The 22888-nt window shown below is 48.5% G+C and overlaps 1 protein-coding gene across 2 annotated transcripts in view; it reads left to right on the top strand.

Moving 5' to 3' along the window:
• The window catches only part of ANO10 (anoctamin 10), a 232962-nt gene extending 218019 nt beyond the window's left edge, over positions 1-14943 (top strand). For both annotated transcript variants that reach the window (XM_043967359.1, XM_043967358.1), the window contains exon 13: positions 14149-14943. In XM_043967359.1, the coding sequence (XP_043823294.1) occupies positions 14149-14214 (66 nt within the window). In that variant the 3' untranslated portion in view covers positions 14215-14943. The remainder of the gene's footprint in view (positions 1-14148) is intronic.
• Positions 14944-22888: the final 7945 nt, after the last annotated feature.

Here is a 22888-nt window from a genome sequence, read left to right as displayed (position 1 = left end):
GCAATTAAGAGAGACGCTGGGTTACTCTGGAGAACTCTTTGTGACCCTCCTTGGGGTTTTCTTGGCAGAGGCGTTTGCCATTTCCTTCTCCAGCTCATCTTACAAATCTTACTCAGGCAAACTGGGTGAAGTGACTTGCCCAGGGTCACACAGCTAGTACGTGGCTGAGGCTGAATTTGAACTCAGAAGATGAACTTTCCTGACCCCAGGCCTGGCACTCTCTCCACTGTGCCACCCTACTGCCCCTTTGGAGAGGGCAGTTTGAGTCAAATGATCAGGCCAGAAGCCAGAAAACAGAGCAGTAAGAGTGAGAGGAAAGAAAGGGAAGGGGCCTAGTATGGATGGCTTTCTCAAGAAGTTTAGCCAAAAAGGAGAGGAGAGACATAAGATCACCATTAGTGGAGATGGTCAGATGAAGGCTAGCGGAGACATGAACGCGTTTGTAGGTGGCTGGGACGTGACTGGGAGAGGAAGATTGAATAGAGAGAGTGGGAGTGATTGGGGATGGGACCAATGGCGCACAGAGGCTGGAAGCACCAGTGGCCTTGTCCCCATTTCACAGATGAGAGGGGCCGGGTACCCTGTCTAGGATTCCACAGTCGCTGTTAGAGCTGGGGCTGCAGTCCAGGCCTTCTGGCTTTGTGTATCCCCAGGGCCTGGCACACGGGCACACCTGATCAGTTCTGGTTGGTTGGTTTGATTTCCATCATAGAGAGCTTTATGGAGGTGGTGGGAAAGGGGGGACATCTGAACTGTGTCTCTGCTATCACTGGCCTGCCCAGTATCCGACCAGCCTCTCCCCCATGGAGGGGGAGCTGGCCGCTCCTCGGGGTGGCCATTCCACTCTTAGGGGTGTTTCATTCAAGTGGAGAGAGGAGACACACACACACACACAACATTTTGATTTACAAGGCTGCCCACAACTCGATCAGAAGATTAGATTAGTCCGAGAGTCATTCATCATGAAACCGGACTGGTTATATAATGTAACAGCATGTTCTCTTTTAGGTGTTGAGAAATCGATGGCATGATAGCGTGTGGCAGTATTTGTAGAACCTTCCACGTTTACAAGTTGTCAGGGAGTGTTCGACAGTGGGACACGGGACTTTGTGTGGCCTGTGGAGTCTGCAGGGTCTCTGGATCGTTCCTTAATTCCCCTTCTCTTTCTCACCCTCTTTATCTGGGTGTTGCCTCTTCTCATTTCCAGTTCGCAGAAGGGTTTTTGTTGTTTTTAAGAGCATTAAATAGAGTTCATTATACTTGTCAGCTGTTATCAGCTTTTCCTCTGCATCTATTAAAAGGAAATATTTTCTCTTAGCCCTCGCTTTTTCTTGATAAATTGACTAATGGCTTTTTATTTTTGTTGTTGTTCCCCTGCATGAATCTTATAAATTGCCACTCATTTTCTGATGCCACTCTTCTTAAACCTTTTTCTTCTTTTAGTTTTTTTCTTGTCTCTTGATCATTCAGATCTGGTCACATTCCCTTTTTCCATTTCAGTTGCTTAAGCTGTTTTGGGTATAACATTTATCACCCATTTTGAACGTATAGAGATAATCTCTTCTTGTCAGAGTCAGAGTCAATATTTGTTAAGTATCTACTGTGTAACCAGAACCGTGATGGGCGCTAGGGACACAAACCCACAAGGCATAAAATGCTCCCTGCCCTCAGGAAGCTCCCACTCTAATGGGGGAGGCTAAAAGTGGAGGGGGCTGGGCCCCCGGTGCAGGGACAGGATGAAGGTGAGGCTGGGGTGGGAGATGAGAGGGACTGCCCTGAGCTCCTACCTGAAATAGTGGAGGATCTGGGAGCACCTCTCTGACGTCCACACCCGTCCTTTCCAGCCAGAGGGAGGGAAGGACCCCGGGGCAAAGGACGCTGAGCAAGTGGGAGCTGTGGGTTCCTCTTGCAGTAGTCCCTGTCCCTGGTTTCTTTGCTGGTCAATACAGGGGGTCTTTGTTATCCAGGGATAATTGGTACCAGACAGATGCAGACATTTCACAGAAAACAGTGGAGGGAATGGTTTGGAACTCCAGCTTGAAAAATCAAACTAAAATTATGAAAATCGTAAAATTTAGCTTCTAATTACAACTCTGCCCTAATTTGTCAAACTAGCCAAGAATGAGTCAGGCACTAACATTTTGGCTATAATTGTTTGGACAAAATGGTGTGCTAGCATACTCCCCTATCCTTTCCCAGGTGTCAGCACCTTGCTGCACCCTCTCTCTCTCCCCCCTCCCTCTTTTTCCTCCCTCCATCTCTTCCTCCTTCCTTTTCTCTCTCTCTCTCTCTTCCCCCCTGCCCCCCCCACCTCCAGTTGTAGACAGGCACTTCAGAAGAGAATGATTGAAAGATCAGAGGTTTAAGATAGGTCTTTGGGGAAAGGTCCAGTGTTTTTTGTCAACAGTGATTGATCATGCTTATGAAAGGCAAATGGGCAAAGATAGCTGAGTAGGGACTAGTTTCATTAGTCACTTCATTAGTGGCTCCTTTCACATGGCGACTTTTTACTTTCCAGGGCAGTCTCTAAGGGAAGCAGGGTTGCCTAGTGGATGGAGACCTGTTCAGGGAGTGAGGAAGATCTGGGTTCAGGCCCCATCTCTGACCGATGCTGGCTTGGGTGGCCTCTGGGCAGCTCAGCTCACAAGACTGAGTCACAGAACAGTAGCTGATCTGTATTGGGGAGGGAGGTGGGGAATGTTCCTTAGAGGGGAGTTCCCATACCAGTGAAATCAGAGGTCCAAACCCACCCAAATGCATGCTGGGAGGTTGGCTAACAATCCTGAGAGCATAAGTAATCCCCTCCCCCACTCCAATTCTCTGTACCAGGAAATGGTCCCCTTGTGTCAGTCCAGGGTTATTTGGACTGACTTAATTGCTCTTTGTGCAAAGGTAGGTGTAACTGAGGTGGAAATGAACTAGATCATTTCCAGGTGATTTCGGGCTCCTCTCATGGTCCCAAGAGGAGCTATCTTTGGGCTCATCCCAAGGAAGTGGTTACCCCAGGATAGGCAGGGTGAACAGCCGGACCTCCCAGGCTCTTCTCATCTCTCTGTACTTCCTAGACCTAGTTTTCTCTCCTTATTGGATGTTATCACATAGAAAGAGCCCTGACCCAGGAAAATGCGACTCTGCTGGCCTGAGCTCCAGGCCTCTGCTCTTCTTGTCTTTAATGAAGGGGCTGAATTCACCAGATGACCTCCAGGGGCCCAGGCAGCTCTAAAGGTTTTTGCATTCACCCCTAGTTGTCTTCTACCTTCCCTGTTCTAGCCACGAGAAGTGACCAGAGGTCTGCTCTCTATTGACTGCCTCTCTTCATTCAGCACCGTCACCAAGAAGGTCATCAAGCAGAAGGATCAGGGTGTCCTGGGCAGAATCTGGACTAGGGCTTGATGGGTGAAGCCGCCAAAGGGGAGGGATTGGGGATAACCTTCCATATTACTGCTTTTAAGGTACACACAAAAAATCCCATTTCCCCAGCACATGACAACTTTCAAATGCTGGGGAAGGGGAAGGAGGACAGTTTTCTAAGCAGGAAGGTGATTCTCCGAGCTTGCCTGGGCACCAGACCCAGGGTTTGAACGCTGGCCCAAACCCATGCTACTACAGGGACTGGATGTGAGTCATTTCTCAGTGAGGCTCAGTTTCCTCAGGTAAAAGAGAAAGAAGAACATGCTAACTTTCTTACCTGGTGGTAGCAGTGTGTTTTGTAAGTCCTAAAATATAATTGAATTCCAAGCTGTTGCTATTATTAATTGGGGGGGGGGTTTGACTCCTTCATCTTCTACTTATAGGAATCTAGGTCATTCCTCCTACAGGACAGCATTTATCAACAAGGGCTTGAGAGGTGACCAGAACAGGTAAACTCAGCCTCCCATCTTGTCATCCACTGGCCTGGCCCCAGACCAACCCCCTGATCTGAATGGTCTCTACCACTCTCAAGGGCAGCCTCCCTTAAAGGTTGGTTAGGAACAGAGCACAGAAAAGGGAGAAACTGGGCGGGAGCGCCAGCCTGGCCCCTGGGGCTGCCCATGGAGCCAGGGCAGAGAGGCTGCTGCCAGCGGGGAATTAGACTGGCCGAGCCTTCCGAAGGCAACGTGCTCCCCATGAGACACCATCCAAATAGTTCTATAAGGAAAGCAGAGTGACCCTGCAGATACCTAATGCGTGAATTCCAGGGAGGACAGGCAAGGCCGGGCAGCTCCCAGCAGAGCCCGCCATGACACCTCCCCGCCTGCACCAAAGCCTTCCCTTAATGAATGCCGCCATCTGCGAGGCGCGAGGCCCTCGTTCTCTTGGAGGGGCCTGCTGGATCATGTGGCTCCTGATGTGAAAAGACGTGGGATCGTTTTAAAGCCCCGAATTTCAGAGCCATCTGGAGTTAATCAGATAGACTCGGCTCCCTGGCCTGAGAGCATTGGGATTGATTTTGTGTCTGTGGGAGGACAGTAAACAGATCCTGGAGACTTGCTGCTCTCAACTGAAATTACTTTGTGGTCTTAGAATATCTGTGACGCTTCATTTCCGAAGAGGGCCTTTAAAATCTGCTGTGGAAAATGCCTCTGAGACCCCAAAGTGAAGATCCTTTAAAAAGTCGGCCCCACGGGGGTGGGGGTGGCCAAGGGCACATGATACTGCCCTTTGTCTGGCTCCTGGGGCCTGCTTCATTCTCCTCCTGGAGGCTCCTTCCTACCAGCCCAAGGCCCCACCCAGACCTCCACCATGGAAACCTCTAGGCTCCCTCTCTGACTCCCATCACTGTCACTCAAGACATGGTAGGACCGGGGCTTCAGGAGGAGAAAATGTGCCCAGCCCAGCAGCCAGAGGCGCCCCTGTTCTTCTCCATCAGTACTTTGGCCTGTTACCGCTCTGACCTGGCTTCAGCTTTGTAATCTACAAAAGATCCATTCAACATATTCAACATACTCCATTGAGTATTCACTATGAAAAAATGCAATATTCCATAAGCAAATTCCACTTGCTTCATTTCCCTGCTGTAGAAAAGAAATCAGGCTTTAAATATTTCCTTCCAGAGCCCATCACCGTATCAGGATCCTTTGAAAACTGTCTACCTGTAAATCCCCGTCAGCTCTCACTGTAGAATTAAAAGTGTGCTATGTCGTAGGACATTTGACTCCTAACAAAAAAGAAGCTAAAATATCTAGTAATAAAGACGGAGGCGATTCACAGAGGAAATGGATTTAGAAGTGGAAGGGAACCTTCGAGATCATCTGCCCCAGTCTCTTCTTTCTACAGATGGAGAAACTGAGGCCCAAATAGAGAACACACTGTGTTCAGGGTCACACAGACGGTATGGGGCAGAACCGTGAGTCAGAGTGCAGCCCTCCCCCTCCACCATCTCACATTGGCTCTCTTTAATGGCACCCACACTGTCTGATGGCTCACCCCTGGGCCTTTTTCATTCATGGAAAACTGTGTGCCACTATGGGAAGAATGATGGATTTCCAGTCCTAGAAGTAGGGGGAGGAGGCTGTTGATCACCAGTTTTACCCCAAACCACCTCATGACCTTGCACTTCCCCCACCCTGCACCTCGTGTGGTTCTTCTGAAAAATGAGAGGTTAAATGGGGGTCTCTTCCCGCTCTAAAGCCATGATCACAAAGCCCCTACTGCTAGTCAGTTACTTATTGATTTTATTTTCACCGAAGTCACTTTTTCTTGAGTTGTGTTTCTGGTGCTTCTCAGCTAGAAGTTGGAAAGAAATCCCTGGTACCACATTCAACTTGGATTTCTAATCAAGTTCCAGTTGGAGACATTAGGACATTGGCTCCTTCTCAGGACTGTTTTCTCGAATCAGGCCCACTTGGCAGTGGATTTTGTATCATGGCACCTCAGGTGATGGGGCTGTTAACACCCTTGGCCAATATTTACCTAATGTGACATATTTAAATAAGCAGATATGGACAAGCTTAAGAGCTGTTATCTCTGTTCCTGGTGGCCTGAGTGAAAAAGAAAGAAGAAATAAAGCCAAAGGAACCAAGAACTTTTGCTGAAAGGATAACACAGTCACTGAGCAAGAATGTTTTCTTGTTCAGTTTTCCCACGACACTCAAGATCCACACACTGCCAGGCCATAAGTGAGCATTTCAAAGACCCCAGACAACTTAGAGAGAATCTTCAAGTAAAATCCAGATGCCCCCAACCTGGGCCAAAGGATCATCCAACTGATCCCTAGAGCTACATAGGCCATGAAGAATCAGTATTACAGAAAGCATTCTAGTTAGTGGTGAGACCTCTGTAAACAGACTTTGACCTCTGTAAGACAGTGTGCTTGTTATTAAAAGAACTGATTGGGGGGGGCGGCAGCTAGGTGGCGCAGTGGATAGAACACCAGCCCTGGAGTCAGGAGTACCTGAGTTCAAATCCGGTCTCAGACACTTAACACTTACTAGCTGTGTGACCCTAGGCAAGTCACCTAACCCCAATTGCCTCATTTAAAAAAAAAAAAAAAGAAGTGATGGGGGAGCAGCTAGGTGGCGCAGTGGATAAAGCACCGGCCCTGGATTCAGGAGGACCTGAGTTCAAATCTGGCCTCAGACACTTGACACTTACTAGCTGTGTGACCCTGGGCAAGTCACTTAACCCCCATTGCCCCACAAAAAAAAAAAAAACCCACATACACACACACACACACACAAAAGAACTGATGGACGCAGGTCCAAGATGGTGGAATAGCAGGAAGAAATACAGCCAAGCTTCCCCACTGCCCCTACTCTGCGAGGATCTCAAAAATGTGCCAGACCAAATCCCGATCAGGAGATCGAAGGAAAAAATCCCAGCCATTTTTCCAAAGCAGGTGAGCATGAGGAGATCGATTGATCTGTGGGGCCCAAGTCTGGCCAAGCACTGGGTGGTGCAGCATATTCTGGTACCCAGCAGCTCCCAGAGGACCAGAAATAGTCCCCAGGTGGGAAGCACAGCAGGAAGACCACTCATGTCCCTGACCTAGTGCACCATGCGGACATGGGGGCTTTCTGGAAGCTCTTCTGGTCACTCTCCAGGGTCACAGATCCAAGGAAAACTAAGGGGGAGACCTGTGAACCCTGAGCCTATGGCTGGAGGACAGGAAGGGTTGGCTTCAGGCCCTCGGTGTGTCTAGAGTGAGGAACAAGTTCAGAAGCAGACAGGATCCTGGGAGCAGAGCACGGACAGTCCGAGCCTCCAGGCCAAGATAGAAGTCCCAGACTCAACGGGCCCCTTTCAGGTGGGTTGCTCTGGACCTATAGAGTTTCCCAGGAGGTGGATAGAAACTGATGTCAGCAGTGTTCTACTATAACTTCCAACCAGGATCACGGCAAGAGCATTTTTTCCAGATTGAAATCTTTGTTAGAAACTTGCAGAGCTCAGACCAGGAGGTCAATGAGCAGACTTTGCTCCTGATCACATCACTTTGGAAGAACTGAAAGCCTTCAGGCCCCTCACCTGAGCTATATATACCTAAGATCATGGACTAATATAGCCTTTAATACCCCAAGAAAGCAACAAAAGGACCCAAAAGGACAAAAGTGTATTCCTCTGAGAAGTGTATGGAGCCCAGCCCTAATAAGAGGGAACCTGAACTCAGAAAGGAGAGAATGATTTTAAAACATCTTCAAGCAAAGCCTCAGAGAGAAATCAAGCTCAGGCAGAAGTCTGTTCAGAATTCCTGGAAGATATAAAGCAAGAGTTGAGAGGGGAAGAGGGGGGAGCCTAAAAAATTATTTTAGAAGCCAAATTAAAAGAGTAGAGGAAAAATGGAAAAAGAAATGAAAGAAAGAGTATTGATAGGTAGGAACAAGAGATTTATAAAATCTAACCCAAGGAAATAACTCCCTGCATATTGAATTAACCAAAAAGAAGCCAATGGAGCCATGAAACATCAAAAAATATCAAAACAAAGTCAAAAGACTGAAAATAATTTGAAGAAAATGCAAGATTTATCATAGCAAAAACAACTGATCTAGAAAACAGAATGGGGAAAGATAGTTTAAGAATCCTTGGACTACCCGAAAGCTATGACCAAAAAAATAGCCTAGATGTCAGATTTGAAGAAATCATAAAACTGCCCAGACCTCTTTGAAACAGTGGGAAAAGTAGAAATAGAATCCACTGCTTGCTTTCAGAAACTCCCAAATAAAAACTCAGTGGGAACAATATAACCAAAATCCAGAGCTTCCACATCAAATAAAGAATACTGCAAGCAATCAGAAAGAAAGAATTCAAGTCCTGAGGAGCCACAGTCAAGATCATACAAGATTTAGAAGCTACCACTATACTATAGCAGAGACCTTAGAATATGACATCCCAGAAGACAGAAGAGCTAGGCTTCCATCCAAGAATAACTTTGTTGTTGAGTCATGTTTCAGTCATATACAACTCTTCATGACTCCATTTGGGGTTTTCTTGGCAAAGATACTGGAGATGTTGGCCATTTCTTTCTCCAGCTCATTTTACAGATGATAAAATTAAGGCAAACAGGGTGGAGTGACTTGCCCAGGGTCACCCAGCTAGTAAGTGTCTGAGACCAGATTTGCACTGAGGGAGATGAGTCTTCCTGATCCATTGTACCACCACCTAGTTGAATAACCCCATGGACTGTAGCTCATCGGGCCCTTCTATCCTCCACTGTCTCCCAAAGTCTGCCCAAGCACATCTTCATTGTTTCCATGACGGTCTCTATCCATCTCACCCTCTGCCGTCCCCTTCTTTTGTCTTCAGTCTCTCCGAACATCAGGGTCTTTTCCAGTGAGTCCTGTCATCTTGTGATGTGGCCAGAGTATTAAAGCATCAGTATTTGTCTGAAGTCATTTCTTTAAGCACCGACTGACTTGATCTCCTGGGTTCTCAGTCCTTCTGAGATCTGGTTCCATTTTGTGCCTGAGTTCATCCCATTCACATTGACAATGATGGTTGTTAATTGTGTATTTCCCTCCCTCATTTTCTAATGCTTTTCTTCCTCTTTGTTTCTTGCCTCCTAGGGAAGAGTTGGTTTTGCTTCTGACTAATCTCTCCCCTAATCAAGCCTCCTTGTTATTGGTGCCCTTTCTCTTAACCCCTTTCCCCCCATTTCCCTTTGGTGACATCTATTTCTGTGCCCAATGTGTGTGTGGGTGTGTGGTGTTTCCTCAAATGAGAGTAAGGTTCAAGTGTCACCTGCCCCCTTGCTGTATAGACTTCTACTTGCACATCCCAGTTATGTGAGATAATGGTCCCCATCCTTTCTCTACCTTCTCTTCTCTCAGTGTATTTCTCTTCTCCTTCTTCCTTTCCATTTTTCTTTTGAGATCATCAAAACACACTTGAAACAGAAAGATACACATAGAGCTAAAAATGAGGGGCTGGAGCAGCCTTATTCTTCCCCTGAAGTAAAAGAGCCAGAGATGGTGATCATGATCCCAGACAAGGCAATAAAAGTAGACCCAATTAAAAGATACAAACAGAGAAACTGCATTTTGCTGAAAGGCACTAGAGACCAAATGAATTTGTATTAATATTACACACATGTGCACCCAATGGCTGAGCAGCTTTTTTTTTTTTTTGCAGGGCAATGACTTGCCTAGAGTCACAAGCTAGTGCGTGTCAAGTGTCTGATGTCGGATTTGAACTTAGGTCCTCCTGAATCCAGGGCTGGTGCTTTATCCACTGTGCCACCTAGCTGCCCCCTTTTCTTTTCTTTTTGCGGGGCAGTGAGAATTAAGTGACTTGCCCAGGGTCACACAGCTAGTAAGTGTCAAGTGTCTGAAGCCAGATTTGAACTCAGGTCCTCCTGAATCCAGAGCCGGTGCTCTATTCACTGCGCCACCTAGCTGCCCTACCACCTAACTTTTTTTTTTTCCTAGTGAGGCAACTGGGGTCAAGTGACTTGCCCAGGGTCACACAGCCAGCAAATGTCAAGTGTCTGAGGCCGGACTTGAACTCAGGCACTCCTGACTCCAGGGCTGGTGCTCCATCCACTGCGCCATCTAGCTGCCCCACCACCTAACTTCTTAAAGGAAAAGTTAAATGAGTTACAGGGAGAGAGACAAAGTAAAACTATAATAAGCAGGGCTCGAATAGAAGATGCAAAGGTCCTTTCGTGATCGAAACCCATGAACTCTGACCCCAGACTCTGCTTGTGATAACACAAACTCAAAATCCACATCCTCTGGTCCCTTGTGTTTCATGTTCGGGACACTCTATAGTCTGTCCCCACTCTCCCTCCCAGATCAGCCAGAAGAATGGCCTGTATTCTTTTCTCAGCCCAGCCGGCATCGACATTTCTGATTCATCTGTCTGTAAAATCACAGATTTCAAACTGCTCTGAAGCCGTGACTTCCAAGACTCTGTTGGTGAATTCTTGCACACAGTGTTGGTCTTTCACCAGTACTTGCCCGCTCCCCTTTCAGATGCCCTTGCCTTTCCCTCTTGGCCACTCTTGGCCTTCCCTGCTCCTGGCCCTCACATCTGTGTAAGGAAAGTGACATCAGTCCCTCTGTCCCAGCTCCCCACGTGGCTGACCAGAAGGATCAGTCTGACTTCTCCATTTAGACTCACTACTAGCGCCTTTTGTTCCAGTCCTGCTGGGAAATGAGGAAAAGGCCTGAATTCCTCTGCTTGTCCACTCTGGGCCTGTCCTGGTGGACTTTTCTTCCAGCCCACTGTCTGTCCCTAATAGGAAGCTGGGTAGGGGCCTCAGGGAGGCCGGGCGGAGGCTGTCTTTGAGCCGTGGGAAGGGAAGCATTCCCCTCTTCGTTCAGGTGCTTGACTTGGGTGGGGGTGTCACCCTGATTGGACTGTCTGTTCTTTCTGTGAGGTTACAGTCGAAATAAATCTTCACTATTCAGTGGCTCAGCTCCGGCTTCTCTGCTCCTCCAGCGTCACTGAGAAGCCCATGAGCCATGCCACGCCCCCCTCTCCCCCCCCCCCCATGCAGCTCTCTTGTTGGCCCACGAAGGGGAAAACCGCAGGAAATTGGCAGGGCCCATTGCCCCCATGCAGGGAGTGGTGGCCCAGGTGGGAGGGATACTTGAGATGAGTTTTAAGGACGCTAGATTCTGATGTATACATTTGGATCGTTATCCCTCATCAGCCAACTTTTATCAAGCATGCGCCCAGCCCTGGGCTAAGTGCTGTCGAGGGAGGCAGAGCAAAGAACACGGAGCCCACTGCAGAGACTAGAAAACAGAGGTAGAGCCAGCGCTTCTATTTCTGGGCACCGAAGCTTGGCTCTTTTTGTGGCCGTGGTCTGTGGCCAATGAGCTGACACTCCCACACCTGATGAGTCAGCAGGAATGTGGCTAGGTTCTATCCCCCTGCTCAGATGGAGCAGGCTGCTCCCTTGTTGTGGGGAGTGCGGGCTTGGAAGGTGCTTTCTTGCAAAGCTATTTTATGGTGGGACTGGTAGAGTTTACAGAGTTGTTGCTCAGAGCCCTGTCATTCAAGAAATCACACCCCTTGTCACCCTTTTTTGGTTTGTTTTCAAAGGGTAGCTTGCCCAAGAAGAGATTATGAGCATTAAGTGCTAGTTAACACTCAGCATCGAGGACATGCAGAGTTCATAATTAACCCAGGTTGGAATATTACAGCTTCCTTATAAAGAAAAAAATTTACATCAGCAGTCATTGGAGCAAGCTGGCTTGGGAGATGATGGGAAGTGTTTGTAATGGAAAAGTTAGCAGATGCAAAAAATAACTCTCAGGAGATGATCATGCGCTCAGACAGACCTGCTGCCACAGGTTGGGGAAATAAATCCAGGCTGAAAACACCCGCCGTTTCAGCTAATATAAATAGAGTGATCACATCACAGAGGGAATCCGGAGGCGCAGGAAGAGGCTGAGTCCCTGGCCCAGGCGTCCAGCTCCTTAGCGCCGCTGGGCTCCTGCCTCCCTTGCTCTGAGGCCTGTTGCCAGCCCTCAAACGCTCATCAGGCTTCAGCCTTGGGATGCTTGGGAGGCCAGGATCAGAAAAGAGCTTCGTCTATTCAAAAGTCTTTGTCTTGGTCCGAAAGTGTTCTTTTCATTAAGAGCATCATTTTCACCCGTCTACTCCATCCTTTGTCTAGCTAGACGGGCAGTGGCATGGGGGGTCCCCGAGACGAGACGCAGCTAACGTGGAAGCAGGCCTTCAGAACCATCCCAAGCTCTTAACGGTGGAGCTCAGCGGAGGACCAGAGCAGATCGGAGCAGCTGCCTGGGGGCTCTGAGAAAGAGGGAATCAAAGGTGTAGAAATGAGGCCAACAGCTAGTAGGCAGCAGAGTGCAGCTGAAGGCTTCTTTAATACATCTTCAAAAAGGTGGGCGCCCTCCTGAATGTGACGGAGAGTGCACTGGAGTCCGACTTCTCCATTGATACTCACTCCTAGCCCCTCATTGTTCAAGTACTCGGAGTTTACAGTCCTCCTGACCTAGTCTTAACTTATCACATCTCAGTATTCCATCTCTCATTTACAGTATGAACCAATCAATTTCAGCATTCCACCTTGCTCTGAGAAGAGCCCAAATAGGACCTTTGCTCTCAAAAGGAGAATTCTGAGAAATCAGAGAACAGGAAAGTGAATGTCTGTGATTTATTAGCTCTGGGTGGGAGAATCTCTTGCTGATGTGTCTAGTCAGAAGCCTGATGGCACTGGGGTTCGTCTGGGCAGAGCCCCCATTTCAGACAGCAGGTATAAGGGAGGGAGGAGGTCCCTGGGAAGAATGGCTGGTGGGTGGTGTATAGGAGGAGAGTCCAAGCTCAACAACCTAATGAATAGTTGTGATTACAAAGTCCTTTCTCCGGATTGTCACATCTGACCCCCTGGATTGTCTGTCCATGGCTGTTACTCATTTGTTCATCAAACTTGACAGAGGGATTTCAAAATGTCTCCCCAGCTACATCAGCATCTTCCCTTTTGTCGCTGGCACCCGGCCATCTGGTGATGGCCTGTGGGCCACTTCTCAGAATATTATCTTTAAGTACATGGCACAAGATACATGGGATGTAAAAAGGAACCAATGGGGACAGCTAGGTGGTGCAGTGGATAAAGCACTGGCCCTGGATTCAGGAGGGCCTGAGTTCAAATCTGGCCTCAGATACTTGACACTTACAAGCTACGTGACCCTGGGCAAGTCACTTAACCCTCATTGCCCCCCCCCAAATAAATAAATAACAATAAAAGGGAACCAATTGTATTGAAATACATTTATCAAAATAGTTTCTGTAAAGCCCCTGTGCTATAATAAGGCTTTCTGTGGCCAATGAAGTAAGTCCCTCTGGATTCCCACTCCCAAATCTCTCCCTGCAGGGCTTATATGTTTGTCAGCAAAGAACTGATAGGGGAGGGTGTTTGGGGGAGATGGACACAGGCCTCTGTAGGTGAGTGGAATTCAAAAAGGGGCAGGGCAGTGGGGGGTCCTCAATGTGGGGTCAAGGGGGTTCCACTCTTGGCTGTGTCACTCTGTGACTTTGAACAAGTCACTCCACCTAGAGATCACTTTCTTATCTATGAAATAAAGGGTTTGGCCTGGCTCCTTGGCCTTGTCCTCGAGCCTCCTGGGCCATTGCCCTCATCCTGTTCCAGTCAGTCCATTGGAGAGGAGGTTCAGGGCCAAGGTGACCCGTACAGATCTCAGGCCAGGCTCTAGGTGAGGGGGAGAGAAGCCGTCCTTGGTGGAAGAAGGCAAAGGAGGTTCCTAGAGCTTCCTCTGTGTGTGTGTGTGTGTGTGTGTGTGTGTGTGTGTCTTTCTCCCTCCCTCTCTCTCACATACGTACTCATTTACATATGCATGTACACACACACTCATTTACATACTCATGTACACACACATATACTCATTTACATACTCACGTACACACACACATACACACACACATGAGAACACACAATTCCACAGTTTTGGGGCTCCAGGAACAAAACACCTCCAGGAAAAAATGATTGCTCAGAATCAGAAACAATGACTCACGTGGGTAGGGGGCTGAGTGGAGAGCCATGCAGGCTGTAATTCGAGGGCTCTTCCTTTTACAAAATTTGAAGACCTATTCATGAATGCACCTAAAAATAGAGCCGTTGTCCCTGGCGTTTTAGCCCTGAAGGAAGAGGCACTATGCCACCGCAGCCCTGGGGGGTGGCCTCTCCATACAGGGAAGCCTGGGGCCAGTGACTCAGGACTTCTCTCTGTGTTCTCTCTGCAGCACATCAAACTGGTCGCTGAGTCGCTTAAGGAGGACGGGAAGGAAGAAGAGAAGAAGGCCCTTTAGGAGAGTCTGCCCACGAATTCCTCTGGGGCCATCACCAACGGTTACCTGATTCTTGCAGAATTGGCCCCTACAATGGAACTCCCTAGGCCTCTACTCAGCTCTGTCTCAGAGGGCTGCCCCTGCCAGCCCACTCTAGCTTGGCGTGGGGTTTAACCAGCCTCCAGGCTCCGGCCAGCATTTCTCTCCCCACAGGATGCCCCCGAGCCCTCTCAGGACCACCCCCAGCTTCAGAAATCACTGAGGTGACTGAAACCAGCATCTAGCAAGCAGGTCTTCCTGCGCCTTTCCCTCCTGCACTGCTTTGGAGGAGGGGTCACTATGCACCAGGGCCTGGCCCCACACTGGCTTCTCACTCCATGTGGCCTGATTTCTTTCCCTGCTGTTTCTGATCATCCATTTTATCTTACTCCAGATCCACTGATTTCACCCTTAGCCAGTCAATGAACTTCCAACTCCACTCACTGTCCATCGAGATGCCTTGTGCTCTGTTGGCCCAGCGGAGCCCCTGGGAGCCCGTTTGGGCAGGTGGGAGTCTGCAGGACCGCAGGCTACTTAATGAGAACATCGGTCACTTGGTTTTCTAGTGGGCGACGCCCAACCTGGCCAAGGAGGAATTAGGGTGGTGCCTCTTGCGATACCTCACTGGTTCACCGCTGCAGTGCGTCCATGGACTCTTACTGGTTAAAATGATAGTAACAGAACTATTAAAGACAAAGATGCATGACTGTCCAAAGTTTGTCTGTCCTTGGGTGCCTTCTACTCACGGGCAGGTTTTTGTCCTCAGGGGCCGAAGGCTTCACCTGAATTACTGTTGATTGTGTTCTGTGGCCCCTTCCTCTTTCCCCGCCCCCAGCAGCACACAGCACTCCCCAGAAAGAAGGGAAAAGAGGGCCCGCCAAACTACTCCCCCAGATCAAGCTCCTTAGGGTATGTGGCTTTTAGCCAATCCCTTCCCCTTTCTGAGTCTGAAGGCACAGTAGGGGCAGGTAGGTGGTACAGTGGATAGAGCACCAGACCTGGATTCAGGAGGACCTAGCTGTGTGACCTTGGGCAAGTCACTTAACCCCAATTGCCTCCCCCCCCCCAAAAAAATTGGTCCTTTCCTGAATCTGAAGGCATGGGCTCAGGCTTAGATTAGAAGCCTGGGAGCTTGTAGCTAAGAGGATAGACTGTGATGAGGCACATGCATGGCATGCCCACCTGGGCTGCTGTGAAAGCCCACTCTGGGCTGCCCACGGGGCATTTGTGCCAGGGCTGCCCCATTCAGAGCCACGAGTGTGCCCTGGCCCTGAGAACCAGCCACGGTTCAATCAGGAAAAAGAGTAAGGAAATGAAACCCGCTCCGGGCTGCAGAGATGAGATGCAGCCCCAGCTGCCAACTAGTGAACACTCCAGCAGGGATACAGGGACTCACTGCCCGGGAGAGACTTCTCAGGCTCCTGCTTCTGCTCATGGTTGCGAGGGGTGGGGGGAGGGCCAGGGGAGGAGGAAGGGGGGGCTTCAGCCACACCCACTCCATCAGCGGCTGCCAGGGAGTAGGGATGCATACACGGACCCTTCCTTCCCTATCACACAATGCAGAGCACGAGGAGGCTCCAAAATGGGCCGCTCCTGGGGTCATCCCCGGAGGCGTCTTTCTGCTGAAGCACATGTCAGAGTTATCTCTGGGGAACCCTGCTTGGCCTCCTGTGAGTCATGGGGAGCCTTAGCAGACGGTGGTGACCAGCCTGAAGGGGGCCTTTCGTAGGGATCCATAGCTTTGACATCCATTTTTGGATGGGCAGTTAGAAAGGAACTTGGGGATCATCGGAGCCAACTGCTCCTTCTACAGATCCGGAAACCGAGGCCCAGTGAGTGGCTTGCCCAAGGTCATACCCGTAGCAAGCATCAGGGATGAGATGTGAACCCAGTCCTCTGATTCCACACCTGGGGCCTGCCTTCTTTGTCTCACAACCTCCAAGCCCTGGGACCCGGGAGGGAAACAGTCATAGCTCGAAGTCACACAAGTAGTGAGCCCAGAGCCAGAGGGTTTTTTTTCTTCTTTTTTGTTTTTTGTTTTGTTTTTGAGGGGCAATGAGGGTTAAGTGACTTGCCCAGGGTCACACAGCTAGTAAGTGTCAAGTGTCTGAGGCCAGATTTGAACTCAGGTCCTCCCAAATCCAGGGCCGGTGCTTCATCCACTTTGCCACCTAGCTGCCTCTCAGAGCCAGAATTTGAACCCAGCCCATTTCCACAATGTGCCGCACCCCACCATGTTCTAGGTAAAGGATATGAGCAAGTCTGAATGACTCCCCAGGGAGGAGCACTTACCCCTATAATGACCATATGAAAATAATGCCTTCTGCTTCTGAAATTCCTCCCTTTTTAACAACCCTAGGCGTTGTTATCGGCATTTTGCCGATGGGGAGACTCAGGCTCAGAGAGATGACATGACTTGCTTTGGGTCGCACAGCCATCAGTGTACTTCCGGAAAGCCGGACCTCCTCCCCCCACCGCCCCAGCCCGGGAGCTTCCCTACAGCGCCCAGTCTGGGCAGGGTGAGGAGGGTGTGCTGGGGACCAAGCCTAAATCACTGCTGCCCCTTCCCTGAACACCGCCCCCCACCTCCCACACACACCACCAGTACACACAGCGGTATTGCTTTAGGCTGACACACATCAGTCCATCAGGCAATGTGAGAAGATGGGGAGGTGGGCAGAGGCCAGGCTGGGAAGGGCTTCCAAAGACGGATGGACGTGAGAACTTCCTCCGGGCGACACTGCTTTGCTTCCTGTGGCATGTCCAGCTCATTCTTACAGCCTCTTCTGAGGGACCTGGGGAGCCAGCTTTGAAAATCCCCCAGCTCGTGGCTGGTTTTCTGCAGTTGAGATGAGAAGGCCAGAAGCCAGTCCTCTCTCTGGGAGGCCGAAGCACTTCGCAGATGGTTGGCTTGGTGGCCTGGGGCTCTCTGGCAGGTGGCCTTGCTCTCACCGTAATACAACTAAAAGTAGGCCATGGGGCAGCCGGCAAGGCCCGGCTCCCAGTGGGTAGATGGGAGCCCAGCCTTCCATCACCCCTGCACAGTCCCCCACACCCCGGCTCACCAGCCTCGGGAAAAGGAGGCAGCTACTGCCGGACACCTGGCGTTAGCTCCTCTTCCCAAGTCTATGGGCGTCGGTGTTTGGGCGCCACGAGAAGGGACCATGGAGCCCCTCGCTTAAGGCTCATCCATCTGCCATCCAGGTTCTTCTGGAGCAGGAGGGAGCCCACCTGTCACCACTTCCTCCCTGGTAACCCTTGCTCTGCTTGGGGAGAAGCGAGGGAGAAGGGCTCAGAATTCAGGACACCTACGGGGAAGGCAGGTGGGAGGGGGGCAGTTTCAAGACGGGCGGTGCCCTGTGGGGAGCAGACATCCGCCCACGAGGTCGCAGCCCAGCCCAGCTTCTCAGTTCTGTGGAGCGGGAATGTCCTTGGCAGATCCAAAGGATCCAGGGTCAGAAACAGAGCGGGCGTGACCACTAGAAATACGACGCATCTGTTTCTGTCTGCCTTGCCTTTGCCCCCTAGAGACCACCGGGCTTTCCTGCTGCCCTGCTCATGAATCCTGCTCCAGGTACTCTCTCAGCTCTCGAGCTCCCGATGTCTCACTTCTATCTGCATTGGCAGAGCTGGGCACTTGCTAAAGTGCTAAATAAAGGCTTTTCAGTCTTCCTGGGGGGAGACACCCTGAGCGATGTTTTCAGGGTGGCAGAATTCACAGTAAACAAGTGACCTTGAACTGTGATGCCCAGCAAAGAGCAAGAAAGTTAATCTCTCAGTCCCAGCTGTGCCTCTTACCGGGAGCTGTGTAACCAAGGGAAAGACACCTGACCTCTGCTCATTTTCCAAATCGGCAAAATGGGGTTGAAAACTTCGCAGAGCTGATGTGAGGAAATTTGCTGAAAAACTTGAAAATGCTATTAAGCGGTGAGTCTTCATTGCTATTTGGTTCTGAAAAGCTGTGCAAGATTTTCACTGGAAATCTGTGAAATGGGTCCATCTGGTGCACCAGAGAAAGCAGAAATCTATCAGGGGTTCAGCCTGTACCAGGAGAGATCCCGAAGGTTCTTCCCCCCCCCCTTTGGAGGGACAGACCTGGTTCTCCTCACAGGAATCTCGGCACCCTCAGAGAGGGAATGATAATGTGTAATCTATTAGGTGCCCTTACCACCATCCTTAGAATGTAGCTGATGCATCATCCTCCATTATTGACAATGAGATCAACAGAATCGCAAAGCTCCTAAAATCACCACTAATTTCTCTTTTCTGTTAAGGAAACCCTCTATCCTCCCCACCTTCAGTCAAGCGGAACTTAATCCATGTGGTGGGTATGGTAGGTAATTAATTCATCAACAAGCAGGAAGTGCTAGGCACTGGGGTGAAAAAGACAAAAATAAAACTTTTCCTACCCTCCAGGCGCTTACATTTTGTTGGACTGAAAGAGCCCCACCCACTTCTCCTGCCCCCCACCCTCAACTCTCACCTGGCTGATGAGTCTTAAGCAAGAAAGAATCCAGCACCCAACCAGCTCAATGCTTTCCCTCCACCCCAAAAAACTAAGGACCTAAAAAAATTTTTTTAATTAAACATTTTTTTTTAAAAAGCTGAAGGCCAACTGGAGTTCACATTCTCCCAGGAAAAGGAAGATACCCTTGCCATTACCATATTCCTCCCTGTGGGACCCTGAACATGTCATTTACTCTCTTGGGGACTCAGTTTCCTCTCCCATGAGACGAGGGATTGGGGCTCGATTGCCAAGGCCTGATTCATATTTACACCATCTACACCATGATTGACAAAGCAAATGTCATCCTAACGTTCCGTTAATTCTAGGGAATGAAGAAATGGCCACGGGGAGGGACCCCCAGAGTCAAGAAGGAAGTTCTACACAATTAGACTTTCCCTTCCTATCCCCCACCCCATCAGTAAGGCCTCTTCCTTTTACACTTCTCACATGGCTTTGTCACCACCAGCATTAGCAGCCCCTAAGGCCCCTTCCAGCCCAAAACTACAATCCCATGAATCTCCAAACCCATGGCCACAGTGACCTCATTTCTAACTGTCCACTGGGCATTGCTACTTGTATGTCACACGACCAACTCAAGTTCAACTTGGCCAACAGGAGTCATCCAATAAGCCTGGAGTTATCTCACTCTTCTCTCTCCTCCCATCTTGAGGTGACCTACAAAGGGTAGTCAGATGGAGAGGAAGAGCCAAGAGAGACCAGGCTCATGAAAACCCAGAGAGGAGGAGGTAGTGTTAAATACTGAAGACATCAAGGTTGACTATTGAGAAAAACCTGCTGAATTTGGCCATTAAGAGGTCACTGATACATTTTGGCAGTTTTAGCAAAATGATGAGGTCAGAAGCCAGAGGGCAGAGGGTTGAGAAGAGAGTGAAGGGCATCTTAAATAACTTTTGAACCCAATAGCCTGAGCACAGTGATAGATGTCACAGGAGGCAATGAAGCCAGTGAATCAGAAAACCAGCTGGGGAGTGAGCATTGCACTGAGTCAGAATGTGGCATAGCACTTTGAGGTTGGCAAAGCATGTTCTTCACATGGGCCGTTGGAGGTAAGCAGTGAAGGCCTGAACATCTGCATTTTCGAAAGAGGGAACCGGAGCTCTGAAGACAAGTGATTTGGCCGCCATCAGCGCCTGAGGCAGTGTTCAAACCTGGCTCTCCTAGGTTTGATTCCCGACTCCAGCATTTATGGAAACTTGGATCCTCATTTTCTTACCTGTAAGATGGAGGTGACAAGACCTGTCCGGGCCACTGCACTGGGACTGGTAGGATCAAATGAGAGAGTTTAATAGGAAAATGTCGCATAGCAAGAGAAGGCATTGATCATCTTCCACTCTCTCTCTCCAATGTTTCTCAGCATGTGAGTCCATCTGGTCTTTTCCTCTGTTAGGAGCAGGCTCTTGCTGCTAAGGGTGTTACAACGAACACCCTTGGGCCTCTGGCCCACCCACCCCAGCCAGAGAGCACAGAGCAGGCCAGAGAAGCCATTCAGATCTTGCCTGTCCTTCAAGGCCCACAGTAATCATCCTCTCTGGTCTTGTGACTTCTACCCACCATAGTAAGTAACTGAATAAATGCTTAAGTGTTTAAAACATCAACATTTCCTAGTGGGACCAGGCCACTCTCCTGATGCAAGGCCCTAGGAGCTAAAATCCAGTCAAATCCAAATTCCTCTGCTAACCTCTCACTAGCTCAGGGATTCTACATCTGCTCACTTCTGCCAACGAAGAGCCCTTCAAGGATGCAATCGTTCATCCAGCCATTATCTCATCTCAATTGCAGCCAGGCCATTTTACTCCTTCCTGATTGATTCTCTCTCCCACTAACCACAGGGGCTGTTCCCAAACCTTTTCTCTCCTTAAGCCTCCACCATAAGCAGAAGGAAGAAGCGCTCTTCTTGTCTGGCGACCTTGACTCACGGTGACCTTCTCTTCATCTCAGAACCCCTTGACATCATCCCTCTCTTAACCCTCATTGCCCCACAAAATAAATAAACTAAAAAAAAAAAAAGAAGTCAAGCAATGTGATATAAATTATACTTGTGAAGTCAGGTAAAACATATTTCCATATTAGCCATGTTGTAAAAGAAAACACAGAATCTCTCCCCCCAAAAAAAAACCCACAAGAAAAATAAAATTTAAAATGTATGTTTTGATCTGCTTTCAGAATTCATCAGTTCTCTTTCGGGAGGTGGACAACATATTTCATCATGGGTCCTTTGGAATTGTCTTGGATCATTGTATTTAATCAATACAATGTAATTAATCAATAGAGTAGTTGAGTCTTTCACAGTTAATCATCATTACATGCATAATCTTTTAAAGACAGATGCTGGGTTTATTTGTAATTAGAAATCTAATCAGCATTAGGGTCGTTTTTTTCTTCCTCCTTATCTTCCCTGAGAGTTTCCCATCATCTGCCCTGACACTCTCCTCCCCCACCTGCTGCTTTAACCACTCTTTCCTCAGCTGCTTTAGTAGGCATGGAGTGTGCAGCCCTTGTCATGCCAACCTTGAGGCCAGGGATGATGATGCCGGACTTTCCAACATGGTGGCCTCCACAGCTCTGACCCCTGTTGCTTCTCCCAAGGTAGACTCTGCAACCCCCGACCGCTGGCCCCACTTTCCTGCTGGGGAAATATCCAAGTTCAACATATGCTGAAACTCAGATTTCCTTGTTTTCTTTGGGATACAGCCCTAGTAGTGATAATTCCAGGTCAAAGAGCATGCACAGTTTGATTACCCTTTGGCATAATTCCAAATTGTTCTCCAGAATGGTTGGACCAGTTCACATCTTCACCAACAGTGCGGTAATATCCCAGTTTTCCCATATGCCCTACTACACTTGCCATTCTCCTTCTCTGTCACATTAGCCAATCTGAGAGGTGTGAGGTAGTATCTCAGAGTTGTTCTTTTTTTGTTTTTGTTTTTGTTTTGTTTTTTGTTTTTTGTTTTTATGCGGGGCAATGGGGGTTAAGTGACTTGCCCAGGGTCACACAGCCAGTAAGTGCCAAGTGTCTGAGGCCGGACTTGAACTCAGGAACTCCTGAATCCAGGGCCAGTGCTTCATCCACTGTGCCACCTAGCTGCCCCCAGAGTTGTTCTAATTTGCCTTTCTCTGATTAATAGTGACTTAGAGCATTTTTTCATGACTATTAACAGCTTTGATTTCTTCTTCTGAAAACTGTCTAATTATATCCTTTGACCATTTATTAATTGAAGAATGGTTCTTATTTTTATAGATTTGGCTCAGTTCCCTTTATATTTGAGAAATGAGGCCTTTATCAGAGAAACTCGATGTAATTTTTTTTCCCATTTCAACTTTCCCCTCTAATTTTGGCTGCAGTTGTGCAAATTAATTTCATCTAATTGAATTTATCCATTTTACTTCCCGTGATTCTCTCCACCTCTTCTTTGCCATAAACTCTTCCCTTATCCACACATCTGACAAGTGCATTTTTTCATGTCCCCCTTATTTATGTATGATATTACTCTTTTTGCCTAAATGATTTATCCATTTTGACGTTACTTTGGTATAGTGTAAGATGTTGGTCTTTGTCTAGTTTCTGCCAAACTGCTTTCTGGTTTTCCTAGCAATGTTTGTCAAATAGTGAGTTTTTATCCAAAAAGGTTGGAACTTTAGGTTTATCAAACATTAAATGGGTCTGCAGTCAGGAAGACTCATCTTCCTGATTTCAAATCTGGACTCAGATACTTACTAGCTCTGTGACCCTGCACAAACCACTTAACCTGGTTTGCCTCAGTTTCCTCATCTGTAAATGAGCTGGAGAAGGAAATGACAAACCACTTTGTTGTCTTTGCCAAGAAAACCCTAAATGGGGTCACAGAGTCAGACATGACTGAACATTTGAACAACAAAAATGTTGTACCTAATCTTTTCCACCAGTCTACTACTCTGATTTTTAGCCAGTACCAGATTATTTTGATGACTACCACTTTGTAATATAATTTGAAATCCGGTACAGCTTCTTCATAATTTTTTCATTGGCTCCCTTTATATTCTTGACCTTTTGTTCTTCCAGATGAATTTTGTTATTATTTTTTCTAGTTCTATAAAATAATTCTTTGGTAGCTTGGCATGGCACTGAATAAGCAAATTAACTTAGGTAGA

The sequence above is a fragment of the Dromiciops gliroides genome, chromosome 5 (genome assembly GCF_019393635.1).
Source record: "Dromiciops gliroides isolate mDroGli1 chromosome 5, mDroGli1.pri, whole genome shotgun sequence".
NCBI lineage: Eukaryota > Metazoa > Chordata > Mammalia > Microbiotheria > Microbiotheriidae > Dromiciops > Dromiciops gliroides.
Note: the sequence above shows the minus strand (reverse complement) of the source record. Positions and strands in the feature narration are given on the sequence as shown.